Below are 19,033 nucleotides of genomic sequence, written 5' to 3' on the forward strand. Positions count from 1 at the left end.
GCTTAATAATCTCAATACAATAAAAGTGTGAAAAGCATAAAATAACCGTTGGCCAGGTGACCAAACACCAGTACGACAGCGTATTGGTATATCTCTGAGAATATTACTAAAATTGATTTGATATTTTTGGATAATATTTTAAGCGTATTGCACTATTTAATAAAACAGTATTTTTTTTTAATTTTTTTAAATTTCGAAATTTTGAAAACAAGTTACTCATACCAAACATCAATGCAAAGCAGTTCGGCAGGGTGTATTAATAACCTATTATATTCACATTTAATTTCAAAATTTTTATTAGATTTTAGCACGTTTTCGTTGCTAAGGTAAGTGCGAAAGTGGCTTAATAATCTCAATACAATAAAAGCGCGAAAAGCATAAAGTAACCGGTGGTCAGGTGACCAACATCCACTACAGCGTTATATTGGTGCATAAGTGAATTTCAGTTAATTGCAACATTTATTTGTTTGCAAATCTTACTATCCTTGTGAACGCCACCTCAACAACCCTTCACCATCCACCACCATCGCTACCCATGTCTCCACGACTATTACTTGTATGATATATTTTGCATGTTTGTTGTAACTTATTAGCCAATAAGTCGATTATGTCGGCACAAGCTCAGCACTGCTCACTCAGCAGCTCGCTATTTGCATCAAACAAGTTAAAAATTTGCCGGCGAGTCAAACAGCGAGCGAGTAAAGTTCTTAATTAAAAGTACAAACTGATAAGTATAAAAATAAAGGAAGGTGACAAAGGAAAAAGGAAAGATATGTCCCATACGTAGTAAATATCAAATGTAAGCAAAGCATAAATTCTATGCCATCGAGAGCTATTAAGGTAGAAGGGTGTATTAGCAGCTTAAAATAGAATTTATGAAAAAAAACTGTGAAACAGTAATGTTTTATATATATTTCATATAGAAATAGTAAGAGTACGCCACGTCGCATGATTAACATTTTAAACATTTTAAACCTTTTAATTATTATTTATATGCATCAGAGAACTGCAAAAATCACTATTCAGCAACCAAGTTGTTAACTTTAACCTTATTTAACTGCTGAATATTTGCTTATTTGAATAATTTGTATGAGTACGAGGGACGTAAATATAAATAGTTTTTAAAGTGTTAGCTAAATGCGTTCATGATTATACAGATGGAGTTTGTTACAATGCTGATCTGTTGAATAACCATTGAAATCAGTAATAACAGTCTTTCTTAATTAATATTGACCAAAATAATTTAGATACCGGATTTATTTAACTACCCTCTCTCTTATATACATATACGAGTAAGCGTGGGTGAGACCAATCTAACTATATTGTTATATTATATTTGATATTGCGTGAGCGTTGTTGAATTTAAGTTGTAGGGGACATAACTGTCATACATATGTAGCAATCTTCATGTGCATACGGAGTAAAACACAAAATGAATGAATAGCTAGTAGCACGTGTAGTAATAAACGCAAAAAACAAAAAAAAAGGTAACTGCGGTAAAATATGGAACTTCAGAGTGCAGTATAGTGTGAAAGGTGGCTAAGTCATGGCCATGAGTGGTGGCGAAAAGAGGACAAATAAATCCAGGAATACTGAGAAGCACAGAGAAGCAACGCCACATTGAACACTTGTGGCGTTTGCAACTCCAATGGCAATTTTTGTACCAGTTGCTGCTGTGCTACAATGTTGTTGTTGTTGTTTTTGTTGCAGTTGAATTTGTGAAGTGCGCATGTAACACTGCATACGTTCAGTGTAGCAAGCACACAAGCGCACATAAAGTTATAAAAATGGAATTAATCGGTGGGAATGAATTTTTGATGCACAAAAGAAATAAAAAAACAGAAGAAGTGAAATATTTGTCGAAGCTCTAACCATTTTGAATTTTGAAAACCCGACATCGGATTCGTAATCAGCGACCCATAAAACCAACGAATAACGAGTTTCAAGCGAATCCGATGATTTTTAAAAATCGCTGTCAGCCATATTGTTTTTCTGGTGTTATCTCAAAACCCTAGTTTTGGGTTAAATGAACCTCGGATTCGGATCAGCGACCCCAAAAACATGTAGTAAGGCCCCCAGGTCATGACACAATTTTTTTTGTGTGGCTGCGTAATTGATGTGGATATGATGGTGCAGGCGGAAGAAAAGCAATAGAAATTATTTCTGTGCTTCCTCTAAAGAGCAAGAAAAGTGTTTGGACCACATCTTTTAATAAGTGAAAGTAAACCAGAAATTCTAATATAATTTAATTTATGTATACATTTAATTGAATTTGATGTATCCTATCCACTGTGATGAGAACTTAATTCAATTTGCAATCTCATACATTTCACTTATTACGCATAACGGTATTAATATTATAGCAACGCCGAGGCAGCAAAAGTGAAATGTAATCAGTAGAGGGAAAATACAGAATAAGACAGAAGAAGGTACACACCCGGCTGTAAGATGACACGTTGGGAGTGAGGCGAAGAAGCATTTACTTAAAGAACGCACACGGTTGCAATTAAGCGGTCGCTAGTGGCTACTGCTACGTAAAACTCGCTTACAGATTCACAACGAGGCCATTGAGGCCGTCGAGCTTGCCATGAGAGCGGCGAATGCGTGCCACTTACAATTGAATTCCATTTCATTTAAGTATCGCTTAGTTTGCATTTCGTGCTTTTCGCAGTCTTCATTATCTTTAGTCTTCTCCAAAGAGAACAACCAGTTTGTTTGCTCAGTGTAAATTTGGCTTTGAGTGTACTTACTTCTACTTGACGATGCGCTAACATATGCCGAAGAGCGTCGCTTCAGTCCACTTGTGCCGTCATTATTGCTCCCGACGGGTAGAAATCGCGACAATGATAACAACGTTTTGAAGAGGTCAGTCACGTTTTGATCCTCCTTGGCGGAGCACTCCAGCACTTTCGCTCTGTAATGGAGAAAATAATGCAACTGATTAAAAATGATCGGGATTCAAAGAAGAAATTCATGAAAAGTTACTCCACCATAAACAAAACAATTCATCCAAATCAAGTTAGTATTTATCAATGAAATAATCAGTCAGATGTCCTATTTCATAACCAATTTCATTAACTTGCCTTAGGGAACTTATCTTAGGGAACTCAAAAAATGAAAAGTTGTATTCTCATTGAGACATTATTTAAATGTAATTCATCTGGCTTGTTTCCACATAATTCTATGTTTAGTTTTACCTATTTGGACTCAAGGTTAACGCATGTTGTTTCTATAGTGTCATATTTCAACTGAGTGTTTTTCAGAATCGTTCACCCAAGGAGTAAAAGGTCTACACCTAATAACGTTAAATCTTCGACATATGATCAAATTAGGGGACAAACGGTCAATAACTTATCGTTTTACTTCGGCATTCCTCTATTTCTAATTGTCTTTCATTGTCTAACGAAAAATACGATTATACCTTGAAATGTATCTACTAAAATATATACAGTTGAACTTTTTTAACACGAAGTTCTCCATATTGAACTCTTAAATTGGCAATAGAAGTAAAATATCACACAACTTTCCGTATCTCGGAAGTCTCTCTAACTTTTTTATGGATTTTGGTGATTCGAGTTAGGGAAGTTCAACTGTATGTACATTTACATGCCGTTATTGTTGTTCTTCAAAGCTACTCATTGTCAAAATCTGGCGATTATTATTTTGTGCGCCTAAAAGCCGCCCGCGGAAATGAACAAAAATGCAACGAAGCGGCGATGCTTATGGAATCGCTCAAGCATACACTGACAACCATTGCGATGTGATGATTAATCCAGCTGTATTTTCGTAAATATAGACTATAGAGAGGCTTAGCCGTACAACCAAAAATAGTAATTTCTCCTGGCGGCCACTGTGGCTGGCACAAACGGTGTTTGCCTTCTCATATGTTATTCTTATGGATTTAAGGCAGTTGTTGACCCTTTGGTTTTGTTTTTCATGATTTTTTGGCACACCAGCTTTGTTGAATGCCATGAATTGCCCCCATCAACATGCGATTTTTATTTGCTCATATTCGCGTGTTTAAGCATCAAGCTTAGCAGCTTAGAAATTGTAAATTCACATCGAATAACATGCATTTAAACTGTATATTTAGTTCGGCTATAATCGCTTAAAGCGGTTCCTACGCCAAATATATATATATATAAACTGTATATTTAATAACAAATATAATAGATTTGTATTTTTATGTGCAACAACATAGTACTAAGCGTTAAATATTGGTTGTGATTATTTCAAAAGCGTCTTTCTACCTACAAACACCTCAACTTTTAGCTACATTTAGTCAGAATACATACTTATTCCACCAACTGTACTCATAATACTCTAATTTTCAAAAATCAGTACTAATTTTACCACTTCAACGCCTGCACTTGATTGAATAATTTACTTAAATATTTTCAGTAATTACATTTCAGGTAAGGTATACCGTTCACTCACACAGTCGGTGCTCTAGCTCCAGATACGTTGTTATACGTTCCGCAGAATGTTGACACAATCATCGGAAATGATTTAAGTACTGAAGTGACTGCCTAATACGGTTGGCAACTAAATGTTTCAGTTTGTCTAATTGGCAACTGGAATCACTTGAGGTAGTTAGCATTGCGAAATGCGAGGGCATCGAGCATAGACAACATAGACTTACATACATATATACTACTAAAACAGTATTCTAGCTTTTGCGGCAGCTGTTGTGGTTTCTGCCTTTCTGACGGGGTCATGAGGTATTTTAGGGCCGATTTTAAATAGTTACCCACACAAAGTCACAAAGTCAACTTTTGGTCGCCTTGATTGAAATGATTTCAGATAGCTAACTACTATCCTTAGCAAAACTAGTAAGGAAGGACTAAATTCGGGTGTAACCGACCATTTTATACTCTCGCAATTTATTTATTTAAATTTATTAATATAACACACACTTTGAACCACATATTCGTCATATATAATATATGGTATAAAGTCCATTGAAAGTTGGAAACCCTAATATTAGGTATATGGGAGCTAGGTGAAGTTATGACTCGATTTCACTAATTTTTTGCACGGATACATATTATTAGAAGAAAAATATTCCCTCTGAATTCCTTCAAGATATGTGAGCGACTTACTTATATTTTCTTTAAAAAATATATTAGAAGCACTGAAGTCCTCGTGTTCGATATATGAGAAAAATTATGGTCCGATTGCGACGATTTTTAGAAGGGCGATGCCACACTACATATATGGGAAGTAGGCGTGGTTGTGAACCGATTTGGCCTATTTTCACAATATATCATTGAGATGCCAGGAAAATATTATGAACCGAATTTCATTTTTCATACATCCAAATAGGTTACTTTAATAGCTTTATTTATGGCTTAGTTATGACACTTTATGTGTTTTCGGTTTTCGACATTTTGTGGGCGTGACAGTGGTCCGATTTTGCCCATCTTCGAAAATAACCTTCTTATCATCAAGATATTTGCAAAGACGGACGGACAGACGGACAGATGGACATACAGACATCCGGATTTGAACTCCACTCTACACCCTTATCACTTTGGGATATATAATTCTAGATCTATCTCTCTTAGTTTTGGGTGTTACATACCACCGTTATGTGAACAAAACCATTATACTCTCTTAGCAACTTTGTTGCGAGAGTATAAAAATATCCTATTTCGGAGTCTGGGAATATTTGAATCTTTGTACGTTTATGTATGATCTCGTTACTGATCGACATAGTCAAAAATATTTAATATCACAGCAAACTCGGAACGGATTATAGGGCAAATAGTGAAAAATGTGTATGATTGGTACAGTCAACGATTAGCTTATACAACCTCAACTCAACAATGACTGTGCAAAGCAATCTACTTTCTACAAAGTTCAACCTTTTGCATATTCAACCGTTTGCCGAATGTTAAAGCTTTCCCAGTCGTCAATATGTACTTAAAATTTAAGTTTAACGATTTGTTTATTTGCTTGCTTGCATAGACTCGGTATGAATTTTATTTTTCCACGAAAGTATACGACTTGCACTGGGAAATATGTCTACAATTGCGACGAACGCGCCTTTGAAATATATAATTACATATTGACTGTGTTAAACATGTATGAGTGTGGGTGTGTCAGATAGCTGGTGTCTGAAAATTCATGACAACTATGCAACCGACATACATACATATTTACCAATACTGACAGAGCACCTTTAACGAAGAGCTGCTGCATCGACGGTAAGCCACGGTGGTAATAACAACGTTAGTAGTTGTTGGATTGTTGCCGGTGTTAGCAGCCCCTTGTTGTTGTTTTCGCCTGGAGTTGCTGACCTGACCCGCCAATTGTGGCTAAGCAGCAATCTCAGCAAATGTTTACAAATACATAGGATGTATGCATGAGAGGGCGGTGAGTGTCTATTGTATTGCAGCCTTCCAGTTGTCACGTTGCTTGCAAAGCATTAAGTGATCATCTATTTTGAATTTCTTCTCGCCTGTGCGGCAAAACTTCGGCGAAGCGAATTGGATTGTTATAGAAAATAATTGGCTGTAATATGTTCGAACACTCTATGTATGTTTATGCACTAATATGTGTGTGAAGAGAAAGTCAGATGCGTACGATAAATATATGTGCCAGGCCGACAGGGCGACTATTCGTAGCAGAATTCAGGTAAGCACGTAACTATGCCGGGACCGTAAGCTGCGTGTACTGAAACGGTAGTAGTTTAAAAGTCAATAACTATTACTGACGATGATAGGATTCATTACTGGAATTTATTTAAAAAAATTATCTTTCATTTAATCAACAGCCAATACACAATAAGAAGTTGGCTGTTCAGAGACGGCTTGAAAACTTGTAGAAGCGATTGTTTTAGACTATACTGATAACTGTAGACACTTACTTGAAAAAAGAACGCCCAGGAGTGATGGAGAAATGTTCTTAATGTACATCGATACGTTGTTCTTGAAACAAACACTTCGTATCATTCCTTTAGAGAAAAGCAACGAATTCACTATATGTCTTCCAATGAATTATGTTCCCAAATGAAACCATCACCCATTGAGCTCCAGTTCCCTTGTTTTACATACTACCTACAGGAATTGAGTCAGGAAATGCCCCTTAACATCTAAATGCAAGACTTTTTAAACCTTCATAATTAGCACAACCGAAACACTAACGACTGTTTCATAGATTTTACGTTAGATGACGTCGAAGGAAACATTAAATTACTTCTAGAAGACAGGTCCAGGATAATTATTTAAAGGGAGTTTTGAGAACAATTGCCATATCAAGTGCTTTTGGTTTTCAGGGTTCCTCTCTTTTAAATTTCATATTAGTTTTGGGGGCCGTCTGTATGGGCGTCGTAAGTCTATTATTTGTATAGTACTCTATACAAGTCAAAGCAATCTTTGGATAACGAGAATGAAAAGCACAATTTATACGGTAGTTAAAAATATAAAATAATACAAAAATGCCTCTTTGAGTTAAATAATACAAATTCATACAGAATGTGAAAAACACATTATATAATACACAATTTGACCCACATATTCGTCATATATATTGTATAAAGTCCATTGAAAGTTGGAAACCATAATATTAGGTTAGAAGCACCGAAGTCCTCATGTTCGATATAAGGGGCCTTGGAAACATATGGTCCGATTTCGACGATTTTTAGAATTGGGCTGCCACACTATAAATATAGTATTTGTGCAAAGTTCTGCACCGATATCTTCACTAGTGCTTACTTTATATATTGTAAAGTAAACGATTCAGATCGTCTTCAAAGTTCTGGTATATAGGCGTGGTTGTGAACCGATTTGGCCTATTTTCACAACATATCATAGGAAACTATTACAAACCAAGTTTCATTGAAATCGGTCGAGTAGTTCCTGAGATATGGTTTTTGACCCATAAGTGAGCGACGCCACGCCCATTTTCAATTTTTTTTTTTTAATGTGAGTGCAGCTTCCATCTGCCATTTTTATGTGAAATTTAGTGTTTCTGACGTTTTTCGTTAATGAGTTAACTCACTTTTAGTAATTTTCAACCTAACCTTTGTATGAGAGGTGGGCGTGATTATTATCCGATTTCAACTAATTTTATGGTGTGTGGTGGAGTACGTAAGAGAACTGACTGCAGAAAGTTTGGTTTATATAGCTTTATTGGTTTGCTTGATGTATACATATAACCGTTTTGGGGGCGGGGCCACGCCCACTTCCCCAAAACAATTACATCCAAATATGCCCCTTCCTAATGCGATCCTTTTTTCCAAATTTTACTTGTATAACTTTATTTATGGCTTAGTTATGACAATTTATGTGTTTTCGGTTTTCGCCATTTTGTGGGCGTGGCAGTGGTGCGATTTTGCCCATTTTCGGAAGCAACCCTCTCACGGTCCCAAGGAACGAGTGTTCCAAGTTTCATCAAGATATTTTAATTTTTACTCAAGTTATCCGTTGCACGGACGGACGGACGGACGGACAGAACAAACAAACAACCGTTATGTGAACAAAGCTATAATACTCTCTTAGCAACTTTTGTTGCGAGAGTATAAAAAAATTGAAATTACCATCGACAAGCAGCATCGAGTGATTATTCTTTACTCGAATTCGCACACTTTAAGTTAGCTGATAACGATTATTAGAAATTTAAAATGGTGCGCATTGCGCCATCGCCCCTGCAGACAAATAAATGCATCTCACACACCCACACACACATAGATATACATATATATGTGAGGACACATTTTTTGCTTGCTGCCCGCGAAGCGGCCTTTTATAAACCGCAATTTGCGCCGAAAATTTATTGTAAATTCGCGACATGTACACCGTTAGGCCGGCGTCACCACGGCCACACCATTTGCCACCACCGAGCCATTAACTTTGATGTCGACTCGCTACCGTCGAGAGTTGAGGTTTAAAAGCTTAAGCTGCTTTGTGGCAGATTATATTGCTGTTGCTGCACACATTCATCGTTATGTGCAAATATACATACATATGAATGTATTTCTGGAAAAGTATGCATGTCCATTTCTGTTGAACCACGTGTTACCTGTAACATGGCAAAATCCCTTTAATTACCACATGAATACAGGGTGGCATATACGGTTTCAGATATGATTAATTTTAAATAATGCATATCAACAGACATAAACTGATAGATAGCAATTTAAGGCCGAGTATTATATAGAAATTAATGTCAACAAATGTCCGGTTTCAAGTGTAGAAATTTCCGAAAAATGTTGTTATAAAAATCCAAATCGATCCACCCGCTATATTTGAGCACAAGTACAAAAGTGCACAGTTATACAGGATAAAAATGCAATCAAGCCTTATACAACTGTGCGGTCAGCGGTCAGCTGCTAGCAGTTAATCGTTTATTAAGAGCGTACACTCGTACATATACATGCATATATATTAGCCACTCGTACTTAAATATACTTTATATGCATTACTTGCTGGTCTCGGATCCCTGCGGAAGCTGTTAGCATGTTGTAATTTACCTTTATTGTTGTACTACCAATTTACTGTTATTCAGGTTATTCTTGGATTTTTACCTATCGCTACCGCTATAGGCTCTGTTTATGTCATAGGAAAAAGTTCAAGTTCATAACAAAGCTTCCAAATGAGGGCAGACAACGGCATGATAAATTTTGGAGAATTACACAATAACGACTGCTGGAGGAGTCATCACACATGAATGCCTAAAGTAAAACTTTTTTAGAAAAAAAAATAACTCCCAAAAGTAGGCAACAGATGTATAAATTGTAGCAATTAAGGTACAGTAGGTCATTCAGCCATGACAACAGGAATGCGACAACATAAGAAGCTTTTGTATCGAACCATGTGTGCACATATATAAATTTATTGTAGAATATATTAGAGCGTGTTAGCGTCAGTGCTAGTACGGCGCTTAAAAATATGCTTAGCAGTTATTTGTTACAATCATTTGTGTGCCATTGCCGTTGAAGGTGTGTGATAAGAGTGTTCCAATGCGGGGATCTATTTCGATAGCCTTTATTGTAGTTAATTGAGCATTTAAATATAATTTACACATGTGAATTTACCCTAATTTGCACGTGACACGTTTAGTGTGTTTAGACAAAGCAGTTAACAGTGCTGGACTCAATGCAGGCAGAAATGGAACTATGGACGTCGTTTGTTGGAATATTTTTAAAATACTATTTTAGAAATACATAATCAATGCGAGGCCACAAGTGCAAGAAAATATGAAGGTACACATACCGTACGTATTAATAAATGGAAACGATTGTTTTGTGTATTTGTTATTGAGCACACACTAATATTCCTTCCTCCTGTTTGCAAACTAACCTCAAACAACCAACATTACAATCTAAATATAAATGCAGGACAACACATGAAGGTGGATAAAATGTGGTCCTTTGTTGATCGTGTAAATTCCCATTTGGCGTGCATTTGCACCATTATATGCCAACTGTGGCCCTGCAAATAGCTTACACACACAACAATTTGTACTTTAGTAACGCAGTAATGTCATTGCAAACTCGCTGGAAATGTGCGGTTAGTGAAGTTGTTCTTGTATGTGCAGAACTTTACTTTAATGTTTTAATTCTTGGCTGCAACTTTGTTTGTATTTTAATTTTATTCCGCGGAATTAAATGGTCGCAGTTGCAACTTGATTGTTTGTTGGTTTTTATTTTTTTTTCTCATTTAGAAAACAGTTGCGCGGTCATTAAAGGGAGATAAGTGAGAAAGGGAGAAGAGAGTTCCACCATATATTGTCTTGCATCGCACTGATTACATAGATTTCGTCATCGCAGCTACAGTTATGTTCACACAGGAATCCGTTCGGTGAAGTTAAATACCACAAACTGGATGACTAATTGAGGTCATCTTTATTCGTATAGATTTAAACGAGCTCAAAAACAGTAGAGATGCTAGTTCAAAATAATTAAGTATACAAAGTTGGCAAAGAGAGTAAAATTTGAGTTCAGATTGAAGTATTGATTTTCTTGCAAAGTTTTCTTTTAAAGATAGGTCCTCCAGGGAACCATCTCTGAGTTTTGATGATTGATCGTGAAGAAACTGAATAATTTATTGAATTATAATCCTGTATATGCAACACATACGCATTTAAGCATTTATATCGCTTATACCGTTATGCTTAATCAAACATATTAACTGTTGTCGATTGAAACATATTTATTTGGCCAATTTGCATAACTGTATCCATTCAATTGAAAATCCACAAAATGAAAAAAAACAAATAAGGAAGGGCTAAGTTCGGGTGTAACCGAACATTTTATACTCTCGCAATTTATTTAATTAATATTATATAATACACAATTTGACCCACATATTCGTCATATATATGTATTGTATAAAGTCCATTGAAAGTTGGAAACCCTAATATTAGGTTAGAAGCACCGAGGTCCTCATGTTCGATATATGGGGCCTTAAAAACCTATGGTCCGATTTCGGTGATTTTTAGAATGGGGCTGCCACACTATAAACGTAGTATTTGTGCAAAGTTCTGCATCGATATCTTCACTAGTGCTTACTTTATATATTGTAAAGTAAACGAATCAGATCGTCTTCAAAGTTCTGGTATATAGGAAGTAGGCGTGATTGTGAAGCGATTTGGCCTATTTTCACAACATATCATTGAGATGTGAGGAAACTATTACAAACCAAGTTTCATTGAAATCGGTCGAGTAGTTCCTGAGATATGGTTTTTGACCCATAAGTGGGCGACGCCATGCCCATTTTCCACTTTGTAAAAAAATCTGAGTGCAGCTTCTATCTGCTATTGCTTATGTGAAATTTAGTGTTTCTGACGTTTTTCGTTAGTGAGTTAACTCATTTTTAGTAATTTCCAACCTAACCTTTGTATGGGAGGTGGGTGTGGTTATTATCCGATTTTAACTATTTTCATGGTGTGTGGTGGGGTACATAAGAGAATCGACTGCAGGAAGTTTGGTTTATATAGCATCATTGGTTTGCGAGATATATACAAATAACCGATTTGGGGGCTGGGCCACGCCCACATCCCCGGACGGACAGACGGACAGACGAACGGACAGACATCCGGATTTCAACTCCACTCGCCATCCTAATCATGTATATATATATAACCCCATATCTAACTCTTTTATTTCTTGGTGACACAAACAACCGTTATGTGAACAAAACTATAATACTCTGTGCAACAGGTTGCGAGAGTATAAAAAACGAAATCGGTATGTACAATGTATTTCATATGTCGTAATTGCATACACACACCATAAATATGTTTATTTGTATGCGCAATACATAGAAGACGAACAAAACAACTACAACAATGAGACGTAGAGAATTATTAAAAACAATATTTGGAGTTCACAGACGCTGAAACCGCAAAAATATGCTGTTGTGTTGGGCTAAAACATTTCTCGTTACACACTCACCGCACATACAAAGAGTAAGCGCTCCAAGTTATGCAGATAAATACATTTTCGATTTGTTTGAGCTCACCTTAATCGCGGCAATTCACAGTAGACCCAATCCGTGACTTCTTCCAGCCGCACCTCTCTGTGAGTATTGGCCAAATCAGATTTATTGCCGGCGATTACAATGGGAATATCCTTTGGCGGCAGCGGCAATTTATGACATGAAAAGAAAGACAATGGTAAAAGGTAGGTGAGTTACGTGAAGTGAAGTATGGCTAGGCTTAAGTTTAGTTTGTAGGTGAAGTAGTGCTATATGTATGTATATCTATGTTTATCTGTAAATTAAAATCACTTCGCGATATAGCAAATTAAAGAGATTTATTTCTATGGTAAATTCAAGATATTTTCCAATATTTTTGTGATTTAAGTTTTTAAACACATACCACATGCTGGTCACAATAGATTATCCATTTTTATCAATGCTATCAGAGATCATAGTTATGTTTTATTTTAGCTTGTATAGGTATGGCTTTCCAAACGACTTAAGAAAAAAACTTTTGCCGTCGTATATATAGAAATCTGACTAATTTTCTCAAGCGGATAGATGCTTATAAGATCTCAAAGGGTTTCTACCAAATTAGATCAACGATTCGTTTATCCATTTTCCACCATTAATATTACAATAAGATCTTGCCGACATAGATAAGCTCGTGATCTTTTCCACGCAATATCATTTGCCAAAAAAACCTCACTAAATATTTAAGATTTTGTGGAGAACCATCAATGAAGAAATATCATCATAATGAACTACATAGAGTCCAACAAGTTTTCAAATGCAACTTTCTGCAATTATTCGTCAATGAAAATATCTGGTCCTGAAACTTCTGTTACAGTAAACATAACCCCTAGGCAGATTATAATGCAGATTTGAATTATATAATGCAGATTCATAATCCGCAGAGGTTTAATCAATGTAATTAAGAAAAAACAAAGACTAGCGTCTTACAGCTTTCAGCAGGTACCTCCCTCTAACTTTCAACCAGCCAGGCTTTTAAAGTCGTCTAGTCAACTGCAGAACCCATAAATATAATAGCCTTTTCACACAGCCAAATTAATTGATCAATTAAAATTTTGATTGAGTAACGATTTTTTGCCCTTCACGCTGCCAGCTACTCGATAACCGATCAGCTGTTATACATTTTTGTTTTTGCTTTTCATGAGAGTTTGGTAAGTTTTATCTGCTGATTGCTGTTTTATTATTTACATATGTCCATCGATCTAAATCAGCGCTTTAATCAAGCAAAGCGCGGTTAATTTATCAATTCGCTGCTGTGCGAAAAGGCTATTACCAATCTATCTAACGCTAATCTCTTAGCATTTTTGCTTTATTTTTCAGAGAGCGTTTGATTTTCTGTTCTGATTCTGTCACATTAGTTTCGATAGTTGTAGTTAACAATTGTTTTGCTTATCACCGAGTGTCACGGCAATCAACTTATTTGCACGTTAAACTAGCTGTCACAAGCAATCGAATATACATACTATATTTACTTATTTTAAACATAAGCATACTTGCTAACATATTTCTCGGTATGGATGTGTGGGTATGCATGACAAAAGAAGCGCTTGTAAAGCGAAATGTATTCGTTTCAATTCCATATTTTGTGTCATTGACGGGTTAACATTGCAAATTTAATGACTTTTTCGCACCGAAAATATGTTTCTGTATGGAAGTGTGGCTAACTGAGTGAACACAATCAACTTAAGTCACACATAATTATTGACAGTCACTTTTCCGTTATTTTCATATTTTGCTTGGAAATTGTTTGTTTTGCAATTTTTAATGCCTTTCTGTTGCTGAATTCTGAAGAACGCACAATGTGTGAGTAAATCAGTGAGTTTTAAGATGTTATAAATGAAAACACTAATAAACGATGAAGTCGTATGTTTAAATTGAAAATAAATTTAGTTTTTTTTCGCATTTTTGTTATTTATTTTGTGAGGCCAAAAATTTTGTTTTTTAATAAATTTGAGAAACTATGCTACAAACATCACAAATGAAACATCATAAAATATAAAAACTGTGTGCTAAAATAAAGAAGTCTGATGAATTTTCAATTACACTTAAAAACAGATGTACATAAACATATATTTAAGTTATCACATAAGTGAAGAAGTACCTATATACGTATGTACTATATATAGTATTTAAATACACAATAACCCCATTAGTGAGATGAACATAAATATGATTTGGCTAGATTAAAGAGTTTAGCTATGTTTAAGATATGTCAAGCCTCAGTTCTAGCAACAACCAAATTCAGTTGAGAGCAATTTAATAATAAGAATATATAATAAATAACAAATTAATATAATAAATTCCGTCTGGAGAGTACCTTGGCATCAACCACGTTGCCAAGTGTCTAAATATTGAATATCATTGATATTCCTCTCAAACCACGTTCGAAAATTACTTGTTATAAACAACAGAGACAAGCAATCAAACTCACCTGGAAGTCTGCGCGCTGTTCACGTATCTCCTCGAAACACTGTTTGACACATTGAAAACTCGACGCAGACGTGGACGCATAGACGAGCATAAAAGCGTGGGCGGTGGCGATGGACAGACGGCGCATAGCGGGAAATTGCATATCGCCGGAAGTGTCTAAAATGTCAACCTGAAAATACAAGGAGACGGTTTATATTTTTTATTTATTTCATAAATAACAAAGCTAAGGAAGAGACACAGCAGTTTTGTTGAGAAAAGTTTTTATACAAAGAACTGAAATAAGTTAATAAATGCAATTGTCGAATATTTTTAATGTTATTATTAACTTTGTTTTCTTCTTCTTCTCATATATTCGTACTTAAAAGCGAACGAACAAGTTGTGTGAGTTACATTGTGTACCGCACGGCGTATGAGCAACCTTTGGCGATAATGAAAATAAGCTTTGAACAGTTTCCGAATCAATATTGATATGGATTTTTTATAAATCGACTTGAGAAGACCATTATTCATATTGTATGTACTATACATTTATTTTCATTCTCAGAACAAATTTCGTAAAGGACCTTTTCAAAAATAGTTTTCTGTAATTTTAGGAATATATAGGCAAAAGTGTAAATATTATTACTCAAGCGAAGCATATATTTATACATAACATTGTAAAATTCCACTGGCCTTTTTTACCTCTAAAGTGTTAAATACTTTTTTGAATTATGTGTAAGACATGACGTATGAGTAACCTTTTGATAGAGCCAAAGTAATTATTATTTCAAACAATTAACATTATATCAGTATTTTCAGCGCATACATTATAATATTTCGAGTGTATTTATTTGAAAGGCTGCTTAATAATTAAATTTTTTTGATACCTACATACATGCATATACTCGCACTAACAGCAACACCAGCATTTGATATTACAAGTAAATTAATTATTTTAATAACTCAAAGAGCAAATGCAAATGCAATAGTATCTGCGCTGCCCACAAATACCAGAAGGCTATCACACAGCATCTTCTTTATTTCTTTCTGCATTCGTTCATTCGTCCAATTAACCGGCATCTCCATATGTCTGAAGGCGTTTGATTGCATTTGCGCCTAGCCGAGACCTTGAACATTTTTCAATTAATAACAATTACGTTTGCAATTGCAATTATGTCAAGATGCTGTGATTTGAAATGCCACAAAGACATTGATTGCACTTTACAGCTGTAGCTCTTTATTTATGCATTCACACACACATACAAACATATCTCAATTACAGGTGCAATGCATTGTTGTTTGTGGTTGGCATTGAAAATTAAAATTAATTGCTTTATTCGATAATTATTTATTATTTCTTTTAGAACAAGTAACTAATTTAAATTAACTTATTTTACTACCTTTTATACTTAGTTACAAAAGTAATTTATGCAATTCACATTTAGAGAATTTTTTTAACTCGTATTATTGGTACCCTGTGGTGTTGTTAATACTAATTACAGCCACTGAATGATTTTTGCTCTACATAATATTATTTCAATCATCCACTTACAACCATTTCGGCGAAATAATTTTGCTAATTACGTTAATTATGTTAATAATATATCAGCGCGTAGTTAATCAAATTTGCCTTACACCATTTGGTCTTATTATTAAAATATTATTTACAACCAGCTAACTGATGAAAATTATCAGCTGAGCGCAGTTTTCAATAGTCAACTCTAATCAAGGCTATAAAATATTGTATTTATTTCGAAGTTCTTTCTTCGGTTAAATATTTTTGGTTTTTACTTAAATTTTTGCGCTTTTCATTTAATATTTGTTCTCTTTCAAAATCTAAAATATGTGCCACCCTAATGCATATGTCTTTCTAATATTTCCTAGTCATAAATTTCCATAATAAATTTGAAACTCTTTTTTGCTATGCTGTAATGTATATTTTATCCGAAAACTACCGTCGAAATTACTGTGTGTCAGTACCACATGTGCGCATTACACTTAATTATAATGGCATACTATAAACTGGGCCATAAATAATTAGCGAATTTGTATGGAAGCGCAGAAGTCACGTGCCAAAAGGCATTTGCGGCGGATAAAGTACCGTTACGGACATAAATATTATCGCGTTCCGCGCGTAAATACATACATTCTTGTAGATGAATCAACACTCCCGACGCAATTTGCATGCATACACATACACACATGCAAAGAAGGACTTTCCACCGCCAGGGTCGTAGGTACATTAAAATTTGCACATTCCCACAGAAAATAACTGTAAATGCCTTAAATGTAATAAAACGTTCACCTACGTTTGTGTTGTTAGTCGCAGCTTTCATGTTGATTTGGCATTTGTTTGGTTGTCGTTGAGTAAGCAATGTACTCGTCGTCTTTGACAGCGAGCAGTATGTCTAGCACACTCACTCACACACAGAAGCACATAAGTACTAGTCTTGGAAATTCTTTAGACGGCGAGGCTCATATCTCAGTTGTTTAATATTGCTCATACGCTGCGTTGAACCGCAATGAAGAAAGCGTGATTTTCCCTAATTTTTCGCTATCAGCTGCATTCAGCGGCATTTATATGATTACAACAATAACATTTGTACTTAGTGTACAAACTAAGAGCATTTTTGTAGAACTACAATAAATTATCTTTTTTACAGTTATAGTATTTTTGTTGTTGTTTTATTTTGCTAATGATCAGGAAGCTATAGTCATATCAGCTATGTTTAGTATAATATTATCATCATTTTTTTGGAAGCAACGTTTGGAACAGATTAATCTAACTTAACTAATCATAGGAATGAGGTAGTGTGAACCAATCAAGGCATGGATAATCAAAATAATGCTAGTTGATCTAATAGGATCTTAATAACTTCAGAATTCGTACGAACTGACTTATACTATACTAGTACCTAACGTATTAGTTAAGTCTTCGACAGCTGGACTTGTTGCAATTGAAATGAGTTCAATCGGGCTTTAAAATTGATTCCAATATAGCTTTAATTTTTAAAATATCAAAAGAACGGAAAAATTATTCCACAAGTTGGGTGTCAGTTGGTTAATTTAGCAAGCGGTCAATAGAACGAGACTGCCGCAATGAGGCACAACGTGCACCATGGTGTTAAATCGACGTCATAATGAAATAGCATGGCCAGCCATTTGTGGTAGGCAAGAGTGCAAGAGCAGGATAACGCCTAATCGCCGTCGTCGTTACCGCAGCCGACTAGCCTGGACACAAACCATTGCGGTTGAAAAGTGCTTTACTCCAAAGCGTGTGGCAACAATTAGTGACATATGGATGCTTAATGAATGAAAATACATGTTCGTCGTAAAGAGATGATTAAATTTTAATTCACCTCCTCAAGAAATGGAACAATGCGATTACATAATATAGGAGAGCATATCACATAGCATAGAGTTTGTTGAGAACCACTTCCAAAGGTCCTAAAGGTTCTCCAAGCTATTTTTAATTATAAGAAGCTAGTCAAATTCTGTAGATACCCTTGGTTTACTTTCCTTCTCTATCTCTATCTCTATCTCTATCTCTATCTCTATCTCTATCTCTATCTCTATCTCTATCTCTATCTCTATCTCTATCTCTATCTCTATCTCTATCTCTATCTCTATCTCTATCTCTATCTCTATCTCTATCTCTATCTCTATCTCTATCTCTATCTCTATCTCTATCTCTATCTCTATCTCTATCTCTATCTCTATCTCTATCTCTATCTCTATCTCTATCTCTATCTCTATCTCTATCTCTATCTCTATCTCTATCTCTATCTCTATCTCTATCTCTATCTCTATCTCTATCTCTATCTCTATCTCTATCTCTATCTCTATCTCTATCTCTATCTCTATCTCTATCTCTATCTCTATCTCTATCTCTATCTCTATCTCTATCTCTATCTCTATCTCTATCTCTATCTCTATCTCTATCTCTATCTCTATCTCTATCTCTATCTCTATCTCTATCTCTATCTCTATCTCTATCTCTATCTCTATCTCTATCTCTATCTCTATCTCTATCTCTATCTCTATCTCTATCTCTATCTCTATCTCTATCTCTATCTCTATCTCTATCTCTATCTCTATCTCTATCTCTATCTCTATCTCTATCTCTATCTCTATCTCTATCTCTATCTCTATCTCTATCTCTATCT

General features: G+C 35.3%; 1 protein-coding gene across 3 annotated transcripts in view; it reads right to left on the minus strand.

Moving 5' to 3' along the window:
• LOC105214541 (GTP-binding protein Di-Ras2) overlaps nucleotides 1-19,033 on the minus strand; it is a 60,609-nt gene that overhangs the window by 11,683 nt on the left and 29,893 nt on the right. For all 3 annotated transcript variants that reach the window (XM_054234430.1, XM_054234431.1, XM_054234429.1), the window contains exons 3-5: nucleotides 14,890-15,057; nucleotides 12,468-12,577; nucleotides 2,751-2,914 (exon numbers count right to left, since the gene is read on the minus strand). In XM_054234430.1, the coding sequence (XP_054090405.1) occupies nucleotides 2,751-2,914; nucleotides 12,468-12,577; nucleotides 14,890-15,057 (442 nt within the window). The remainder of the gene's footprint in view (nucleotides 1-2,750; nucleotides 2,915-12,467; nucleotides 12,578-14,889; nucleotides 15,058-19,033) is intronic.

Source organism: Zeugodacus cucurbitae, chromosome 6, assembly GCF_028554725.1.
Source record: "Zeugodacus cucurbitae isolate PBARC_wt_2022May chromosome 6, idZeuCucr1.2, whole genome shotgun sequence".
Classification (NCBI taxonomy): Eukaryota; Metazoa; Arthropoda; class Insecta; order Diptera; family Tephritidae; genus Zeugodacus; species Zeugodacus cucurbitae.